At 49.8% G+C, this 17,508-nt stretch overlaps 1 protein-coding gene across 1 annotated transcript in view; it reads left to right on the top strand.

Moving 5' to 3' along the window:
- The window catches only part of LOC123769137 (protein unc-13 homolog 4B), a 441,599-nt gene that overhangs the window by 112,981 nt on the left and 311,110 nt on the right, over positions 1-17,508 (top strand). Inside the window, exon 5 of the mRNA XM_069309818.1 lies at positions 12,467-12,694. Coding sequence (XP_069165919.1) covers positions 12,467-12,694 — 228 coding nt within the window. The remainder of the gene's footprint in view (positions 1-12,466; positions 12,695-17,508) is intronic.

Here is a 17,508-nt window from a genome sequence, read left to right on the forward strand (position 1 = left end):
GCATGTTTAATGCTTCTAACCTCTCCTCATAGCTCTTACCCTTCAGTTCTGGGAGCCACTTAGTAGCATGTCTTTGCACCTTTTCCAGTTTGTTGATGTGCTTCTTAAGATATGGGCACCACACAACAGCTGCATATTCTAGCTTTGGCCTAACAAAAGTCATGAATCAATTTCTTTAGTATATCTCCATCTATGTATTTAAATGCAATTCTGAAGTTAGAAAGCATAGCATAGGCTCCTTGTACAATATTCTTTATGTGGTCCTCAGGTGATAGTTTTCTATCTAGAACCACCCCTAGATCTCTTTCTTTATCAGAATTCTTTAAAGATTTCTCACATAATATATAGGTTGTGTGGGGTCTATGTTCTCCTATTCCACATTCCATAACATGGCATTTATTAACATTAAATTCCATTTGCCAAGTGGTGCTCCATCTACTTATTTTGTCCAGGTCTTCTTGAAGGGCATGACAATCATCTAAATTTCTTATCCTTCCTATTATCTTAGCATCATCAGCAAACATGTTCATATAATTCTGTATACCAACTGGTAGATCATTTATGTACACAATAAACATCACTGGTGCAAGAACTGAACCCTGTGGTACTCCACTTGTGACATTTCTCCATTCTGATACATTGCCTCTGATTACTGCCCTCATTTTTCTATCAGTCAGAAAATTTTTCATCCATGATAGAAGCTTACCTGTCACCCCTCCAATATTTTCCAGTTTCCAGAACAACCTCTTATGTGGAACTCTGTCGAAAGCCTTTTTTAGGTCCAGATAGATGCAGTCAACCCAACCATCTCTTTCCTGTAATATCTCTGTGGCTCGATCATAGAAACTGAGTAAATTCGATACACAGGATCTTCCAGATCGAAAACCATACTGTCTGTCTGATATTATATCATTTCTCTCTAGGTGTTCTACCCATTTAGTTATGATTAGTTTTTCCAATACTTTCACTATTACACTTGTCAATGATACAGGTCTATAATTGAGGGGGTCTTCCCTGCTGCCACTTTTGTAGATTGGAACTATGTTAGCCTGTTTCCACACGTCTGCTACGATTCCTGTACACAGGGATGCCTGAAAGATCAGGTGAAGTGGAATGCTGAGCTCAGATGCACATTCTCTCAGAACCCATGGTGAAACGCCATCTGGGCCAGCTGCTTTGTTCTTACCGAGCTCCTTGAGCATTTTTTCCACTTCGTCTCTAGTCACCTCTATGTGCTCTATGTTGTTCTCTGGAATTCTTATTGTATCTGGTTCCCTAAAGATTTCATTTTGTACAAACACACTTTGGAACTTTTCGTTTAGTGTTTCACACATTTCCTTTTCATCTTCCGTGAATCTATTTCCCGTTTTCAACCTCTGAATATTATCCTTTACCTGCAATTTGTTGTTTATGAATTTATAGAATAGACCTGGTTCTGTTTTACATTTGTCTGCAATCCCTTTTTCAAAAGTTTCTTCCTGCCTCTCTCCTCACTGACGTGTAGTTGTTTCTCGCATCTTTGTATCGCTGGTATGTTTGGGGGTTCGGCCTCTTCCTGTATCGATTCCATTTTTGTGTCTTTTGGTCTCTAGCCCTCTCGCAATTTCTATTGAACCAATCCTGTTTCCTAGTTCTGCATCTCTGTTTTGGTATAAATTTGTTTGTGCCTTTATCATATATTTCACAAAACTTGACATACATCTCATTCACTTCCTTGCCTAGCATCAAGTCTGTCCAATTATACTCACTAAAAAAATTTCTAAGGTCACCATAATGTCCTCTCCTGAAGTCTGGTTTTTCAACTGCTTCAACCTCCTTATTTTCTTCCAGCTTATAACGCATTGCATACTTTATTCCCAAAAAGACATGGTCACTTTTACCCAAGGGAGGAAGGTACTGAATGTCAAATATCTCTTCCTCCTTCCTGGTAAATATCAAATCTAGCATGGAGGTAACGTCCCCTTACCTCATCCTTGTAGCTTGTTTAACATGTTGATACAAGAATGTTTCCAGGATGAGGTCTACAAATTTACAGGTCCAAAAATCTTCTGTTTTAGCTTCATATGCTTCCCAGTCTATGGATTTCAAAATATGTGTAACATAACATAGTGTGTAACATACACTGTGTATATGCATAATATATATGTATATGTGTATATTATGTGTGTATACTTTTTCTTTCGGAAGGGGCTCTGCTCCCTTCTCTGTTCATGGGGCGCTGGGGGAGCAGCTTGCTCTGTTGACTCTCGCATGGTCCCGCAGTTAGTGGGCGCTTTTGGTTGTCTTCCTGCCTCTGGTGGTGGTGGTGGACAGCTTCTCCCCCTTTCGGGGGTTCAAGGCTGGCAGGATGGGCTTCTTCCCCTGGGCTTTGTCATGTCATCTTAGTGGGTGCATTGGACGTGGTCGATCCGCCTCATCCTTCTGGGGTTCCTGTCTGCTCTATGCTGACACGGGCCTGGCGAATCTGCGGTTCTTCTGGACTTCTTCAGTCTGCGCCCTAGATTCTATGCCCTCATCGGAGGACTGTTGTCTCCTGTCCGGCTTCTGTTGGGGTCGGGTGCCTGGATGGTGGCCCTAGACCTCCAGGTCAATTCTTGGCACGTTCCTCTACAGTTTTCCGGGACTGGCACAGTTGGTGGTGGGGCTTTAGGCTTGCCGCTTTTGTTGCCGTCCCTATTTTGTAATTGGCACTTTTGTATTTACGCATCTTTACCGGATCTTGGTGTCCTGTCTGAGTCTGCTTGGGATTTGGTGTCTGGCCTACCTCGACAACTGGCTAGCGTGGGCTCCCAGTTGGTCCGCTTGTCTGCTCGCTAGGGGTGTGATTCTTTCCAGATCTCCGGGTTTGATTTCCTGGTGATCTGGAGGCCGTTCCATCTGTTTCCGTCCCGGGTTCGGACCTGGCTGGGTCTTGTTTGGGGCTCTTGGGCCGCTCCTTGTCTTTCCTTCCAGAACTGTTGCTGTGGGTGTGGTCCCGCCTTCGGCTGTTCATGAAGGGATCCCGGGTTGCTCGGCGGTTGCTCGAGCAGTTCAGCGGGAGTCTGAAGTTCGACGTGCTGGTCTACCCGCAGGGTCGGGTTTGGCTTCGGGGTCTGTTTGGTTCCTTCAGAGACTCCCCTTCCACCTCTCTTGCAATCGTTAGGTTCGTTCCTCCGGGGATCTTGTGTTGGTGCTGTGTCACCAGCTTCCTCTTTGGGGTTTTCGTAGTTCCTTGCCTTGGCACCTCCCTGAGCCTTCGCTTGATGTGTTCTCGGATGGGTCATCTCTCAGCTGGGGCTTTGTGACCAGTGCTCACCAGGTCAGCCGGGGATGGTGGGGTCTGTCCGTCCATCGGGCTCACAGCATGGTTCGGGAGTTCGTGGCTGTCTGGTTTGTGCTTCGGAGGGTTCAGGTCACTCGGTGCTCTACCATTCCGCTCCATTCGGACTGTTCTCTGGCGTTTTTTTGCCAGAACCACAGGGTTTCTCTTAGGTGTTTGACCTTTGGGGTTGTTTCCTTAGAGTGGCTCGTTTGCTGGATTCTCGGGGTTTGGCTAACCGTGAGGTTCATGTCCGGGGTGTGTCCTACGTCCTGGCGGACATCTGTCTCGGTTCATTCCTCTGTTCGCGGATTGGCCAATTGTCGCTGACTCGTTTCGTTGGCTCTGGTGGATGTATGGACTCCTGGCCATGGACGTCTTCGAGTCGGCGTGGTCTAGGCGTTGCCCATTCTATGTGGCGCCCTTACCCGCCTGCGAGGCGTTCACGGTGGATGCCTTTAGGCAGGAATGGATGAGGTGGGGGTACCTGTTCCTCTTCTCCCGGTTCAGCTGTTGCTTTGGGTTCTGGCTCGGTTGGAGCCCATTTCCACGAGAGTAGTCCTTATGGTCCCTTGGTGGCCGGCCCAGCTTTTTTTTCAGACGCTGCTTGATAGGTGTCCGAACCCCGGGGCGTTTTCCCGCGGCTCCGCCTCTTTCGGCAGGTCAGACAGGTCCTGTACATGACTGGTTCGGCCTTCTCCTTGGCTCTTCACGTCTGGTATTTTGATGCGGGTATCACCATCTCTGTGGTGATCAGGTGGCTTTGTTGACGGTGCCCCACCTGCGAGCTTCGTCTTGGCGACAGTATGACGTTCCTGGTGTTTCTATGCACCTTTTTTCTTGTTCTTCGTAGGTTGTCTTGTTTTTCACAGCAGGTTGTCTTGTCCTTTCTTGGATTTTCAGGACTACAGTTTTGACGTTTCTTACTGTCGCCTCGTTTTGTGCGGCGCTGGCAGACCCGCTCCAGCTTGCGTTCGGGGTGGACGTCACATCTGCCCCATTCCGTACGCTTTCTCATGTTTTGTTTCACCTCCGGCCTGCTCATGTGTTGCCTGAGCCGTCTTGGTCCTTGATCAGGGTGCTCTCTTCTCAGTTTGTGGTAGCCCCTTCGGTTCATATTTCTGCTCTTTAGTACTGGTGGTAGGTTCGTACGTTTGCAGCCTTTCTCCGTCCTTCTGGTGACTGTCGAGACCGCTGCTTTCTGGAGGGGTCCTTGGGTTATTGATGCTTGATTGGTTCAGCCGGGGGTGCGTCCTGTGATGTCTGGTTGGGCTTTTTTGGCCGTTACCTGCGTATCGTGTTTGGGGATGCACTTTGGGTTGATCTGGTTCCCCACGTTCCCTGTTTCAGGGCTCGGATCTTCTAGGTCGTCTGCAGAGTTTTTAAGTCTTCCAGCCTGCGGTCTGTCCTTGCACCCGTGCTGTTCGGACGTTTGCAGCTTTTGCTGCTGTGTTGGTAAGGTCTAGGGCTCATTTCGGGCGCAGGGATTTGAGGGTCGCACAGGTTCTTGGCTGCCCATTCTTTATGCGCGTCTGCTCCTGTGCATTTTTGTTGCCTTGCGTCGCAGGTTGCAGCCTGTTGTCTCGGCTTAGCGTTGCGGAGTTTGTGGCGGCCGCCTCCCGGGTCAGCCCTTTCTTTTCTTCTCTTTGGGTATGAAGCTCCATTGAGCTGTAGGGGCTCCTCACAGAAAACCAGCGTTGAATGTAATGAAATGCCATTTTCTGGGTAAGCCCCAGAGGCTCCCTGGCAACCCTCCTTCCCACTGGTCGGCGTTTCTTTCGCGTTGGTTGAAGGTTAGCTTCCGAACTGATGCTAGGCAGCCGGCACGGTGAGGCCCGGGGCTCCCCCTCCCCCTCTTGGGGCAGGGAGGGCTCCGCGGATGATCGGCGCGGCAGTAAAGTGTGATGTTTGCTTATTTGCTTGTTTGCTTTGCATTGTAGAGAGTTTCTACCGCTCTGTTCGTTTTTTTTGTTTTAGTTTTTTACTATGTGGGGTTTGTTTTGTTATGCTTACCTTTCTGGGTGCCTAACCCCAGTCGATGACAGATAAGGAAAACCCCAACCACAAGGTGGTTTTCCAGGGCCATTGCTCCCTGAAACCTGAAGGGGCCAGGTTCTGGTCCCTGGTAGGTCTGAACTCCTTAGCTAATGTCCAGGTCTAATATAACATACATTAGCCCGATAAGCTCCAGGGAGCCTCCGGGGCTCACCCAGAAAATGGCGTTTCATTATATTCAATGCTGGTTTTTTGCTTCAAGTCTCACATATTGATTAGGGGTGCTCGTTTCCTTGTAGGATTCTGCCTGGGCCCTTGCTCTTAGGTTTTTGTTGCAATGTGTGCTAGCTGTTTGCAGAGTCTGCAGTTGGGCAGTTTCTGCAAGCAGCTTCTAGTTGTCGTCTTTGATGAACTGGTTGGTCCTTTGGTGCTCCTAGAGAGAGAGGGGTCCTCCCGGATAAGGTGTTTCTTCTCGCCAGGGATTTGGTTCTTTACCGACTCGTTGGGTTTGGATTCCTGGGGACCTAGCGGAGATTCCATATGCTTACCTAACAGCCTTGGTTCAGGCGCTGCTTGCTTGATGTTCGCACCCAGGGTTTTTATTCCCACGGCTCTGCCTCTTTCAGATGCTCGGTCTGGTGTGTTACGTGGCTGGTTCGGTCTTCTCCTCGAGTCTTCACATCTGGTGTGTTGACTCGAGTCTATCACCATCTGTTTGGTGATCAGGTGGCTTTGTTGCTAATGTTCCACCTGCATGTTTCATCTCGGCGGCAGTATATAGTTTCCTGGTTGTCCTTCTTTTTCTTTTTGTCTTGTCATAGGTTTACTGCACTTTTTGTTGAAGTGGTCTTGTCCTTCTCTCGTGGCTGTTCAGGACCGTCATCTTATGCCGCATACTGTTGCCTTGTCTCGTAATTACCTAAGTGTAGTTACAGGATGAGAGCTACGCTCGTGGTGTCCCGTCTTCCCAGCACTCTTTGTCATATAACGCTTTGAAACTACTGACGGTCTTGGCCTCCACCACCTTCTCACTTAACTTGTTCCAACCGTCTACCACTCTATTTGCGAAGGTGAATTTTCTTATATTTCTTCGGCATCTGTGTTTAGCTAGTTTAAATCTATGGCCTCTTGTTCTTGAAGTTCCAGGTCTGCGGCGCTGTCGGAGCTGCTAAGGCTTACTTTCAGTTTTGATGTTTCTTCTGCACTGTTTCGCGAGCTGTATCAGGCGTTGTTTCACCTCCGGCCTGCTCATGCGCCACCTGAGCTGTCCTGGTCTTTGCTTGGGTGCTCTCTTCCCCTCGGTTTGTTGTGGCCCCTTTGGTTCAGGATTGGTTCTCGGAGGTTTCTGCTCATTTGGTCATCTGGTGTTCTGGGAGCCAAAGGGGCTCCATCCAGAAAACCAGCGTTGAATGTAATGAAACTATTTTCTGGGCAAGACCCGGAAAATGGGTCTGGCATCCTCAGGATTCCCTTTTGGGGATGCCAAGGCTCCCTGGCATCCCTCCCTCCCTCCCTCCCTCCCTCCGGTTGGCAGTTTTTTTCACGTGTTTTGACATCCATCCTAAGAACTGACAGGCTCGGGTTGCCAGCGGGGGGGGGAGTCTGGGGCTCCCTCTTCTCCCTCCGGTGAGGGGGAAAGTAGTGCAGATGGCGGCGCATTAGTAACTAGTTAATGTCATGCTCGTTTGATCATTTTTCATCATAGAGAGTTCTATCCTCTCGTTCGGCGTTTGGTAGCTTTTCTTCACCAGAATGGGGGGGGGGGGGTTTGGGGCGCCTATCTTTCTGGGTGCCCGACACGGTCAATGGCAGACATAGAGTACTTCTAAACCATATATAAGGTGTGTCTATAGGCCATTGCTCCTCGTGCCTCTCTGTGGGGGCCAGGTTCTGGCTCGTAGTCCACAGTAGGCCTAGAACTCCATGTACATTGACTGATGCCCAAAGCTTATACATCCGTATTAGCTGGATAGTTCTGGGGAGCCTCCTGGTCTCACCCAGAAAATGGCATTTCATTACATTCAACACTGTTTTTTCTGGGGAAAGCCCCTTCGGCTCCCCGGAGCTATCCAGGATGAATGGATATGTATAACTTTCTGGCATCAGTCAAAGTACTAGGAGTTCTTGCCTACCGGGGACCACGAGCCAGAACCTGGCCCCCCTCAGAGAGGCACGAGGAGCAATGGCCTATAGAAACCTCCCCGGAAGGGGGAAGGGGGAGCCCCAGACTCTCCACGCCGGTGATCCAACTGGCAGTTCTTGGCTGATGGAATTACTGGCTGGTCGAGTGCCTCTGGCTCCGGTTTTTGTTTGTTCTGTGCCTTGTGGTGTGGACTGTCTCTACTGGTGGGGTGTGAGCCAGGAGTAAGATTCCACGGTACTCGGGCTGCATACACCAAGGGCTATCTTCCCTAGGTGCCCTGTAAGTACTACCCTTGGGGCTTAGGGCCACCAAGAGCTGCATCGCTCTTGGTTGTTTGTGGCCCCGAATGCCCCGAGGCTGCCCTATTTTGGTGGTTGGGGTCCGGACTTGGGGGTGGGGGTTGCTTCGGCTCTGGTTCCTTCCGCTCCTTGTCCTTTCCCTTCTGTTCTACACACTTCCTCCCTTGCTTCCTGCTCCGAACCATAGGCAGGTTTCGGGGTTGGGGCGGGGTCTGGTTGGGTTGAGACTTGGGCGGTCTTGGGGGTTTCCTCTTCCGGGGTGGCGGCGGAGGCATTAGAGTCGGTTCCTCTTGCCGTGCCGTATGGGTCTGACCAGTGGGCTCCCTTCCTTAGTGTTTGCACGGCTGCCCCGGCTCTTCCTTGTCAAGCTGGGGCTTTGGGGGTGTGGCTTGGCCCCGGGTCATGCTGTCGAGGTTCCCGGGGTTAGAGAGGGGTTGCCTGGGGGGCCTCGGCCCCGTTTGCCCCTCTTGGGTCCTTGTACCTTTGGTGAGGGGCTGGCAGTTCCTCAGAGTGGGGTTGTTCCTTCCTTCTCTGTGTTCTTGTTGTTTTCGGGTATACCCCTCCCTGGGTTCGGTTCCGTGTTCCTTGGGGTTCGCCGGTCCCGTCGTTCCTGGGGGTGTGTTTCGCCCCCTTTTTCCTTACCCTTTTCGCTCCTACATCGCGATACTGTTCCAGAAGAAAAATAAATAAATAAACTTGAATGTTTATTCAGGTAAGGTACTTTCATGCGAGGTGTGAAACACACGTTGATGGATTTATATGTTGCCTGGTACAGACAATGCCTAAACCACTTCGTATCGTTGTCCCTGCATGTCCCTTCATCAGGGGTGCTTGTCGTGGTTCTCGTTGGTTCGCGAGTCTCTTCGTACCTTCCAATATTATTAGAACGTACCTAAGTTTGATTTTCGATGTGGTTTCCCTCTGGTCTTTTGTCAGCCTCGTTGGTTACCTTCCGTCATCTGTTTTCTCTTGCTTCGTTTTCGCCTTGTTTTGTTTTCGCGTCGTCTCTACTTCCATTTTTGGCGTTCTTCGTTTTCGTTTCGCATGCCTTCCTGGTGTTTGTACGATGTGTGTTTACGATGTGTGTGTACGATGTGTGTCTACCTGGTGTACGAGCCACGCCTCCCTTGGCCAGGTGGTGTGTTCGTACCTCGTGTGCTGGGGCCGCGGTGTGCGTTTTGTTTATAGGCGGTATGCTCGTGTGTTCGCGTCGTTTCTCGTGGTTTTTCTATGGCTTCTTGCTTGTTTTCTCCCTTCGGTCATAGCCCTCTTGATTCTGAGGGTGTTCTGGATTTATATTTGGGGGTGTCACTCCGTTCTTCCTCTGCTTCTGGGTGTGGGATGGCTCGGCATGGCGCCGCCTCCTCTCCCTCTGTACTGCTCCGTCTTCTGCGGGGCGCGCACCTCTGGATGTATTTCTCCTTCGACTTCTGAATTTTATTTACGTAACGGTACATACCATGCCTACTGCCTCGAGTACGCTTGGCTTTCGGTCACACCATTAGCGCTGCTCCTGGTATGTTACTTGGCTCGCCTGTGTTGTGGCACGGTCGTGTGTCTGCTCTGCAGGTGAGGTTGTCATGTCTGGCGCCTCTGTCGGCCAAGGGGTGGTTCTCACTTTTGGTGGGGTGCTTGCCTAGTTGTGCTTGTGGGGGTTGAGCTCTGGCTCTTGGGCCCCGCCTCTCCTGTCAGTTGACAGTAGTGCAGTTTCCTGAGCCTCCTGGGCTCTGTCTTCACTACATTTGCTCCTGTGGGTGGAGTCTGCCTCCACCACATAGCTTCTTAGTGCTTTCCGCTTCCTTTCCCCTCTGACATTGATCAGGTTGTTTTTCATGTCTGTGGCTCCTTTGGGTACTCGGCTTCCTCCTGTGTCCCCTTGTGCATACGACCATACGGACCTAAGACCAGAGGAACTGCAGAGGGCCTATTTGCTCGTGCGAGGCAGCTCTTATTTCTTCCCACCCATTCCTATCTCGTATTCATGTCCAACCCGCGTTTGCACAAATTGTGGGGCCCCACCACCACGTTACGCGGTAATTGGATCTGCGAATCACCGAACCTGTTGCCTGTGCTGATCATTCCTCCAGTCTTTCCTGATTCTACACTTATCCCTTTTATGCCCATTGTTTCGTGTCCAAAATGTGCTGCAAGGGTGGCGTGTGCCTCTGTCCCAGTTCTATTGTTTCATGAAGATTGGTGACAATAAACACAACCACTAAGAGGCTACATATATGTTTAGTTGCGTATACAGTGGTATGTGGGTGATATTTTGTAAGCGGGCAATGGTGCGAGTTCAGAGCACTGAGAGTCGGTACGGTATCTCGCAAGTGTCTGTTCTAGACCACAATTGCAGATCGACTAGTTATTATTCACTACTCTGCTGCTTCTATGATAGGGCAACACCTCGCCGTTCTCCAAAGGTTGGCAAACCGTTCCTAACTGGAAGTTAGGAACGGTTTGAGTTCCATAATTGGTCCTCCATAGAGCTTTGCTTCTCTCATTAGGCTAATGCATTTGGAGCGAGTATCTTATTGGGATAATCTACTCATTCCACCACCGTTGTTCATTGCTCCATCCTTGTTTACTCTTCCCCACTTGGCGGGATTGCATCGATGGCTCCTAAGAGGTGTGTTTGGTGTGGTGTGATGTGTTGTTTGGTCACTTTGCGTGGGTCTTCAGTGACTTTTGTCCCTGTCTTTTGTTCTTTGTTGTCCTGTGGGGCTCTGCCCCTCATTTCAGTGCTTTTGGTTTCGTTGTCGACACCTGGGTCTTTTCCCTCTCAGGACAGTCATTCCTTGCCTATCTTTGGTGCCTGACTGCACCCTGCTGTCCATGAGGTCCATCGGGTATGTACGCCCTCCTCTACACATTTTGTGGTTGGTCGGGTGCCATACTTCGCGGCCACTCCTTGGGCCGTATTCGGGGTTTTCCTTACCTATTTCCGTTTTTTCTCCTCCCATGCTCCACCTATTTGTGTATCTGGGTCAGTACTTCTTGACTATCCTGTTGTTGGTGCTCAGGTGGGCCTCTGTCCATGTTACGTTCCCTGCTTTTGGACTTCTCCGGTGTTCCGTTTTGGTACCGAGTTGCTGCTATTTTTCTGTGTGACTTCCTGTAGGCTTTGGTGTTGCACTGTCTGTGGAGGGGTTGTGGACTTTTGGTCTGCCACTCGTGCCTTCCTGGTTCCTTGGAACTGGGTTTGCTGGGTTCCGGACCTGGCTCCGGTTTTTCTTTGTTTCTTTTCCGGAACGGGTGTGTTTGCTTTCCTGCGGTTCACATCCTGGGTAGTTCTTCTCTTGAATGCCTCTGGGACGCGTGCGTCTTTCTTCCCTTCTGGAGCTGGTTATCTTGCTCCTTTGGGTTGCGGGGTCACAGTTTTTTTATTCGCGTTTTGCGCTTTCGTTCGTGGTGCTAGTTTCTCGTCGTTTGTGTCGGCATTGGTGGGTTCCTTATTGGTCTCCCACATATGTGTTTCCTCTTGGGGGCGGTGTGTGGTTTTCCTGGCGGTCCTTCCAGTTTTCTATCACTGCGAAGGGTCCTTCGGTCTCTGATAGAGTTGGCTTGTCTTCTCTTCGGGGTTGTTCCGGGACCGTCGTCTGGGCTCGTGTCCTGTCACCTCGTATTGGGTGGTGCTGGCGGAGCCACTCCTGCTTGCGTTCAGTGTTGCGGTTCCCTCTGCTCCGTTCCACTTGCTGTCCTGGGCGTTGTTTCCCTCTGGCCTGCTCTTTAGTTCTGGTGCCATCCTGGTAGTTGGCCTGGGTGGTCTATTTTCTTCTCGTTTTGGTCTTTGTTTTGTCTGTGGTCTTGGTTTTTAGGTTAGGGTGCGTGGCATCCGCCTCCCGGTTCCTTTCCTGTTTTCCTTATCTGTGGTGAGGTAGCTCCGGGGAGCCGAAGGGGCTCCTCCCCCCCCCCCCCCAGAAAACCAGTGTTGAATGTAATGAAACGCCATTTTCTGGGTGAGTCCCGGAGGCTCCCCGGCATCCCTCCCTCCCTCCAGTCGGCGGTGTTTTTCGCGTAATTTGACATCCAGCCTAAGAACTGCCAGTTGGATCGCCAGCGTGGAGGGTCTGGGGCTCCCCCTTCCCCCTCCCAAGGAGGGGGGGTGGTTGCGCAAACGGTGGTGCAGCGACATGATGACGTCATGCTAGTTAGATAATTTTGTTTAGGGAGTTCTGTCCACTTGTTCGGCTTTCGGTAGCAATATTTTTACCAGAATAGGGGTTTGTTTTGGGGCGCCTACCTTTCTGGGTGCCTATCCCGGTCGATGGCAGACATAGAATGCTCCTAACCACAAGGGGGTTCTATAAGCCATTGCTCCTCGTGCCTCTCTGAGGGGGCCAGGTTCTGGCTCGTTGTCCCCGGTAGGCAAGAACTCCTAGCACTTTGACTGATGCCAGAAAGTTATACATATCCATTCAGCCTGGATAGCTCCAGGGAGCCTCCGGGACTCGCCCAGAAAATGGCGTTTCATTACATTCAACGCTGTTTTTTTTGTACATTGAGTGAGATACAGCAGTTCACTATAAAATTTATGACAAATTGTTTGGATAAGTAGAAATTAAAGTTACTGTACTACAATTTAATTTAAATGATGATAATGATTCTAGTTGGATTAAAGTAATTAGCATTAATTGAACATATTTATTGAATTTATGAATTGCATCATCTTGCTGTCATAATCTGCATACAACTTGGTGCTGTTCATGCAAGTATTTTCATATTCCTTTACAGGCAGTTTGGGACTTGCTTACACCTTGGAATGGTTTACTGAACAGTACCTGTCAGTCTCTCTTAGATTACTATGCTGCAACGCTTAATCTCACACCACCAGTTACTATATTGTCATGGTGGAAGGTGTCGTCTGAGTGTCACATTACAGACCAAGCATTCCTCTTAAATTTGTTGAAGATTGTACAAGGTTACTTAAAGGAAGAGAGATATTCAGAGGAGGAAATTCAGGTAAGATTTTGCATATTAAATACATTATAAATCTTATATAATGTGTTTTTTGTTTGTGTTGTTTTAAATGATATTCAGGAAATGACTCTCAAATGTTTGGATTATATCATTTGCTCACAACCAAAGATCTTTGGTTCAATTCCCAGACAGGACAGAGATAGTTGTGCATATTTCCTTTCACCTGATTCCTCTGTTTGCCTAACATAAAGTATTTAATTCTGATTGTAACTTAAAAATTTTGCTGCCTGATGCCGCATATTTCATCATGAAATCAAAATATGGAGTATGCAGCATGATGCAAACGGCATCAATAATTTAAAAAAATTTAGAAATTTCATTTATTGTCCAAATACTATGGGACTTGTTTTAAAATATGTGGCAACTTATGCCCATTCTCTGTATACCCCACGTGGCATCCTGACCCCGCCATGTGGGCGCCCACCCATGCTGGAGGCTTACTTTTCTCGTGACCTCGCTCGTGACAGCCAAGTCCTCTCCTCGAGTCTAATAGTTTCCCCAGTCTCGTTATTTTATCTTGGGTATTTGTTGTTGCCGGCTTTATAAACACTGTAAATTGACTTCCAGATGGATACTGATCAAGAATAGAGCCAATCTATGATGAAGTCAGTGAAAGAAACATGTATGAGGGAAAAGTTATTGAGTTTTCACCGAAAGTATAGAAAAGTGAGACTTGTATGTTCTTATATGCAAATATCGCTTTACAACATTGTATTGTGAACAATTTAATACCAAATTGAACTACGTAGGATGAAAATTTAGGTGAGAAAGCTGAAAAGAGAATTAACATTGGAGTGGTGAGGTCTCAGGCAACGCTCGAGCTACCTTCCGGTGCGCGGCAGGTCTAAAGTATAGGAGAGTGAGACTTATATGTTCTTGTATGCAAATATCCCTTTACATCATTCCATTGTGAAGAATTTGAATATGACAGTATTTTGTTTGTACTCACCAATAAAAGAAGTCCTGATCCACTTCTTATGTTGATGATCATTGTTGATGTAGCATAGTTATTTACATGGAAGAGATGGTGATGGATGATGATGGTGTTGGGTTGACTGAAGTGGAGAATAATGGTGATAAGGTAACCTCAGATGTTGATGCAGTTGGGTGAACATGTGATGAGTCAAGTGCAGGTGAGGCAATGCCAGCTTTCTTGGAAGCCTTCGAAAAAACCAGCGTTGAATGTAATGAAACACCATTTTCTGGGTAAGACCTGGAGGCTCCCCGGAGCTATACTGGGCTGATGTGTATATATTAGACCGTGGCAACAGTCAATTGAAGGAGTTCTAAGCCTACCGGGGACCAGAGCCAGAAACTGGCCCCCTCAAGAGAGGCACGAGGAGCAATGGCCTAAAGACACCCCCGTGTAATTGGAAGCAGTCTTTGTCTCCCATCTACCAGGTCAGGCACCCAGAAAGGTACGAATTCCAAAACAAAATACTGCTGATCAAATAAATTGCAAACCAAAAGCTGAACTAGTAACAGAACGTTCCCAATCAAAACTAAGGAAACAAGTATGACGTCACCACAAACGACTGTGCATCCATCTGCGCAACTCCCCCTCCCGGGAGGGAGGGGGACAGGGGGTCCTAGACCTCCACGCTGGCAACTCTCCTCAGTTCAGAGGCTGAATATAAAAAAACGCGAAAAACAGCCGACCGGAGGGAGGGAGGGAGGGATGCCGGGTCTCACCCAGAAAATGGCATTTCATTACGTTCAACGCTGGTTTTCTGTGGAGAGCCCTTTCGGCTCCCCGGAGCTACCTAACCAAAGACAAAGAAAATGAGGAACTTATCCGGGAGGCGGTCGTCACTCGCTCCTCAACTCGAAGTCGAGACAAATGGCTGCAACCTGCGACCCAAGGCTACACATGCCTGAGAAGGCCCAGGAACATAAATGAGATACCGTGCAGACAGGAACCTGATTGACCTACATAAGCCTCATGCTCGAATGTCAGCCTAGGACATATTCCTCAAAACAGCAGCCAAAGCCACGAACTTACGAACGTCGTGGGCACGGGGATAGACCGCAGGCTGGCTGGACCAAATAATCCTGCGGACGACCTGGGAGAACCGCACCTTAGAACAGGGAAGAAGGGAAACTGGATTCACCCAAAGCGTGTTCCCTGCCACAGGAGGAGGTGGCGTGCAGATACCAGCGAAGAGCCGCAACTGGACACAAAACATGATGCACCCCCGGCTGAACCAACCCAGCATCAACAACCCAAGGACCCCTTCGGAAAGCAGCAGATTGATTCTTCACCAGAAAAGGAGAAGGCTGCAAACGAACGAAATGACCACTAGGACCGAAAGAGCAGAAACCCCTGCACTGGAGGAGAGCATGAAGCGACCTGTCCCAACCCCCAGAGGCCAATGCCCTCAAGAAAGGAACCTTAGAAAAACAGTCCTGAACTGAGGAGGCCACCACAAACCGAGGAGAAGAGAGAAAAAAGAGTATCCGGTCCAACGACCAGGACAACTCAGGCGGCACATGAGCATGCCGGAAGTGAAACAACGTTCGAGAAAGCTTGCAGAATGGAGCAGAAGAGACATCCACCCTGAAAGCAAGCTGCAGCGGCTCCGCCAGCACCGCACGAAACGAGATGACAGTATTTGGCTCAAGATGACGGTCCTGAAACAACTAAGAGAGAGAGGACAAAACAACCCGATCAGAAATCAAAGACAACTCACGAAGAGACAAAAATTGCTGAAAGGACCGCCAGGAAATTTCATACTGCCTCCTTGACGAAACTCGCAGGTGGGACACCATCAACTAAGCCACCTGATCACCATACAAGTGGTGATACACCCGCATAAAAAAAACCAGACGCGAAGAGTGGAGGAGAAGATCGAACCAGCCATGTACCGGACCAGACCGCTCTGATGAAAGAGGCGGAGCCGCGGGAAGACTCTCGGGTTCGAACATTGAGCAAGAAGCGCCTGAAACCAAGGCTGGCCTGGCCACCAAGGCGCCAACAGGACTTCCCTCCCTTGGCAAGTTTCCAACTGAGCCAGGATCCGGAGCAACAACCGGAACCAGAGGGAAGAGGTACAGGTAACTCCGCCTTGACCAGTTCAGACGAAAGGAATCGACCCCAACAGCCTCGCAGTCTGGGAAGGGGCCACATAAACTGGAAGACGCCTCGACCATGCCTATGCAAATAGGTCCACCTCTGGGCGCCCGTACTTACGGCAGAGCCAGCTGAACGAGTCGGCATCGACCGTCTATTCCGTGGAAAGGGGGAATGAACTGAAATAGGCTGTTCGTCAGAACATTTGAACTGCCCTGAACATGAACTGCCAGGAGAGCCAAACTCCGAGAACTCAGCAGACAAGTCACCCAAAGCAATCAGCCCCAAAGAACCAAAGATCGCATCAAACCCCCGCGGTTCAGGCAATGAACCACCGGGGAGCAATCCGAATGGAGCCGGATCATTACTCCTCGAGCAACCCAAATCCTCTGAAGCGAATGCCACACCACCTCAAACTCCCACGCCGTGTTGTGAGCTCAATAGAAGGATGGACCTCACCAACCCTGGCGGGCCTGGTGAGCACTTGTGACAAAACCTCAGTCGAGAGACAAGGCATCCGCTAACACATCGAGCGAGGGCTCGGGGAGGCGCCACGGCACAGAACCCTGAAAAACCCGCAGAGGAAGCCGGTGACGCAGCAGCCAACGCAAGGCTCCTGGGATCCGAACCCATCGATCGCGAGAGCAGCAGAAGGGACGACCCAGAAAAAACCAGAACATCCATCGAAGCCGGATCCGACCCGATGGGTAGAACACCACGGTGAAGTTCAGGGTCCCGCACAGCCACTCAAACAACCGCCGTGTGACCCGGGTGCCCTCAAAAAACAGTCGGAAGCGGGACCGCAGCTGCAACAGCGTCGCAGAAGGGACAGACAAGGAAGCAGTCTGAGAGTCCCACACCAGACCCAGCCAAGTCCGAACCTGAGAGGGAACCAAAAGGGATTTCCTCAAGTTCACCATGAACCCGAACCCAGGTGACCTGGGAAAGAACCATATCCCTGGTGAGCAGACACGCGAATTGGGTGGGAACCCACACCTAGCCAGTCGACAAGGTAAGCCAAACCCTGAACCCCTAACAGAAGCAAACAGGTCACCACAACCTGGTAAGTTGTGTGAACACTCGAGGTGCCAGATTCAAGCCGAATGGAAGGTAATGAAAGCAGTAAGCTTGTCGTCCCACGACAAAACCGAGCCAGTCACTGAACCCCGGATGAATCGGGACGCGTACAATAAAATTATAAAACCAAAACGCGTCCCGGAAGTCCCGAGACACCATCCAGGCACCCGGTGCCAAAAGCAGCTGGACCTGAGGCAGAGTCTTCATCCGAAAGGAGGGACAAAAGTCCCATGGATTCAGACTAGACAAGTCCAATATGAATAACAGATCCACACAGTCCCGTTTCGGAACTAAAAACAGGTGGAAACCCACCTGAGGGACGTTGTCGTTTCGACCACATTCAAGCTAACCCACCCCCGGATGACCTGTCAGAGCACAGGAAGAAGAGGACTGCCCTGCCAGCCCTGATCCCCCCAAAGGAGGAGGAGCGACCCAATGCCACCACAGGTCAGAGGAAACGACCCGAAGTGCCCACGAATCGTGGGACCAGGCAAGAGCAAACAGCACTTCCCCCCCTATCGCCCTGTCAACAGGACAACATGCGAAAGGGCCGACAACCCCTACAAGAGACCCACCAATGCTAAGAGCGATCATTGCACAGACCAGAACGCCGACAGCTCCAGAGGTGGCGCCGGCCCCGAATCTGCCA

The sequence above is a fragment of the Procambarus clarkii genome, chromosome 66, assembly GCF_040958095.1.
Source record: "Procambarus clarkii isolate CNS0578487 chromosome 66, FALCON_Pclarkii_2.0, whole genome shotgun sequence".
Lineage (NCBI taxonomy): Eukaryota > Metazoa > Arthropoda > Malacostraca > Decapoda > Cambaridae > Procambarus > Procambarus clarkii.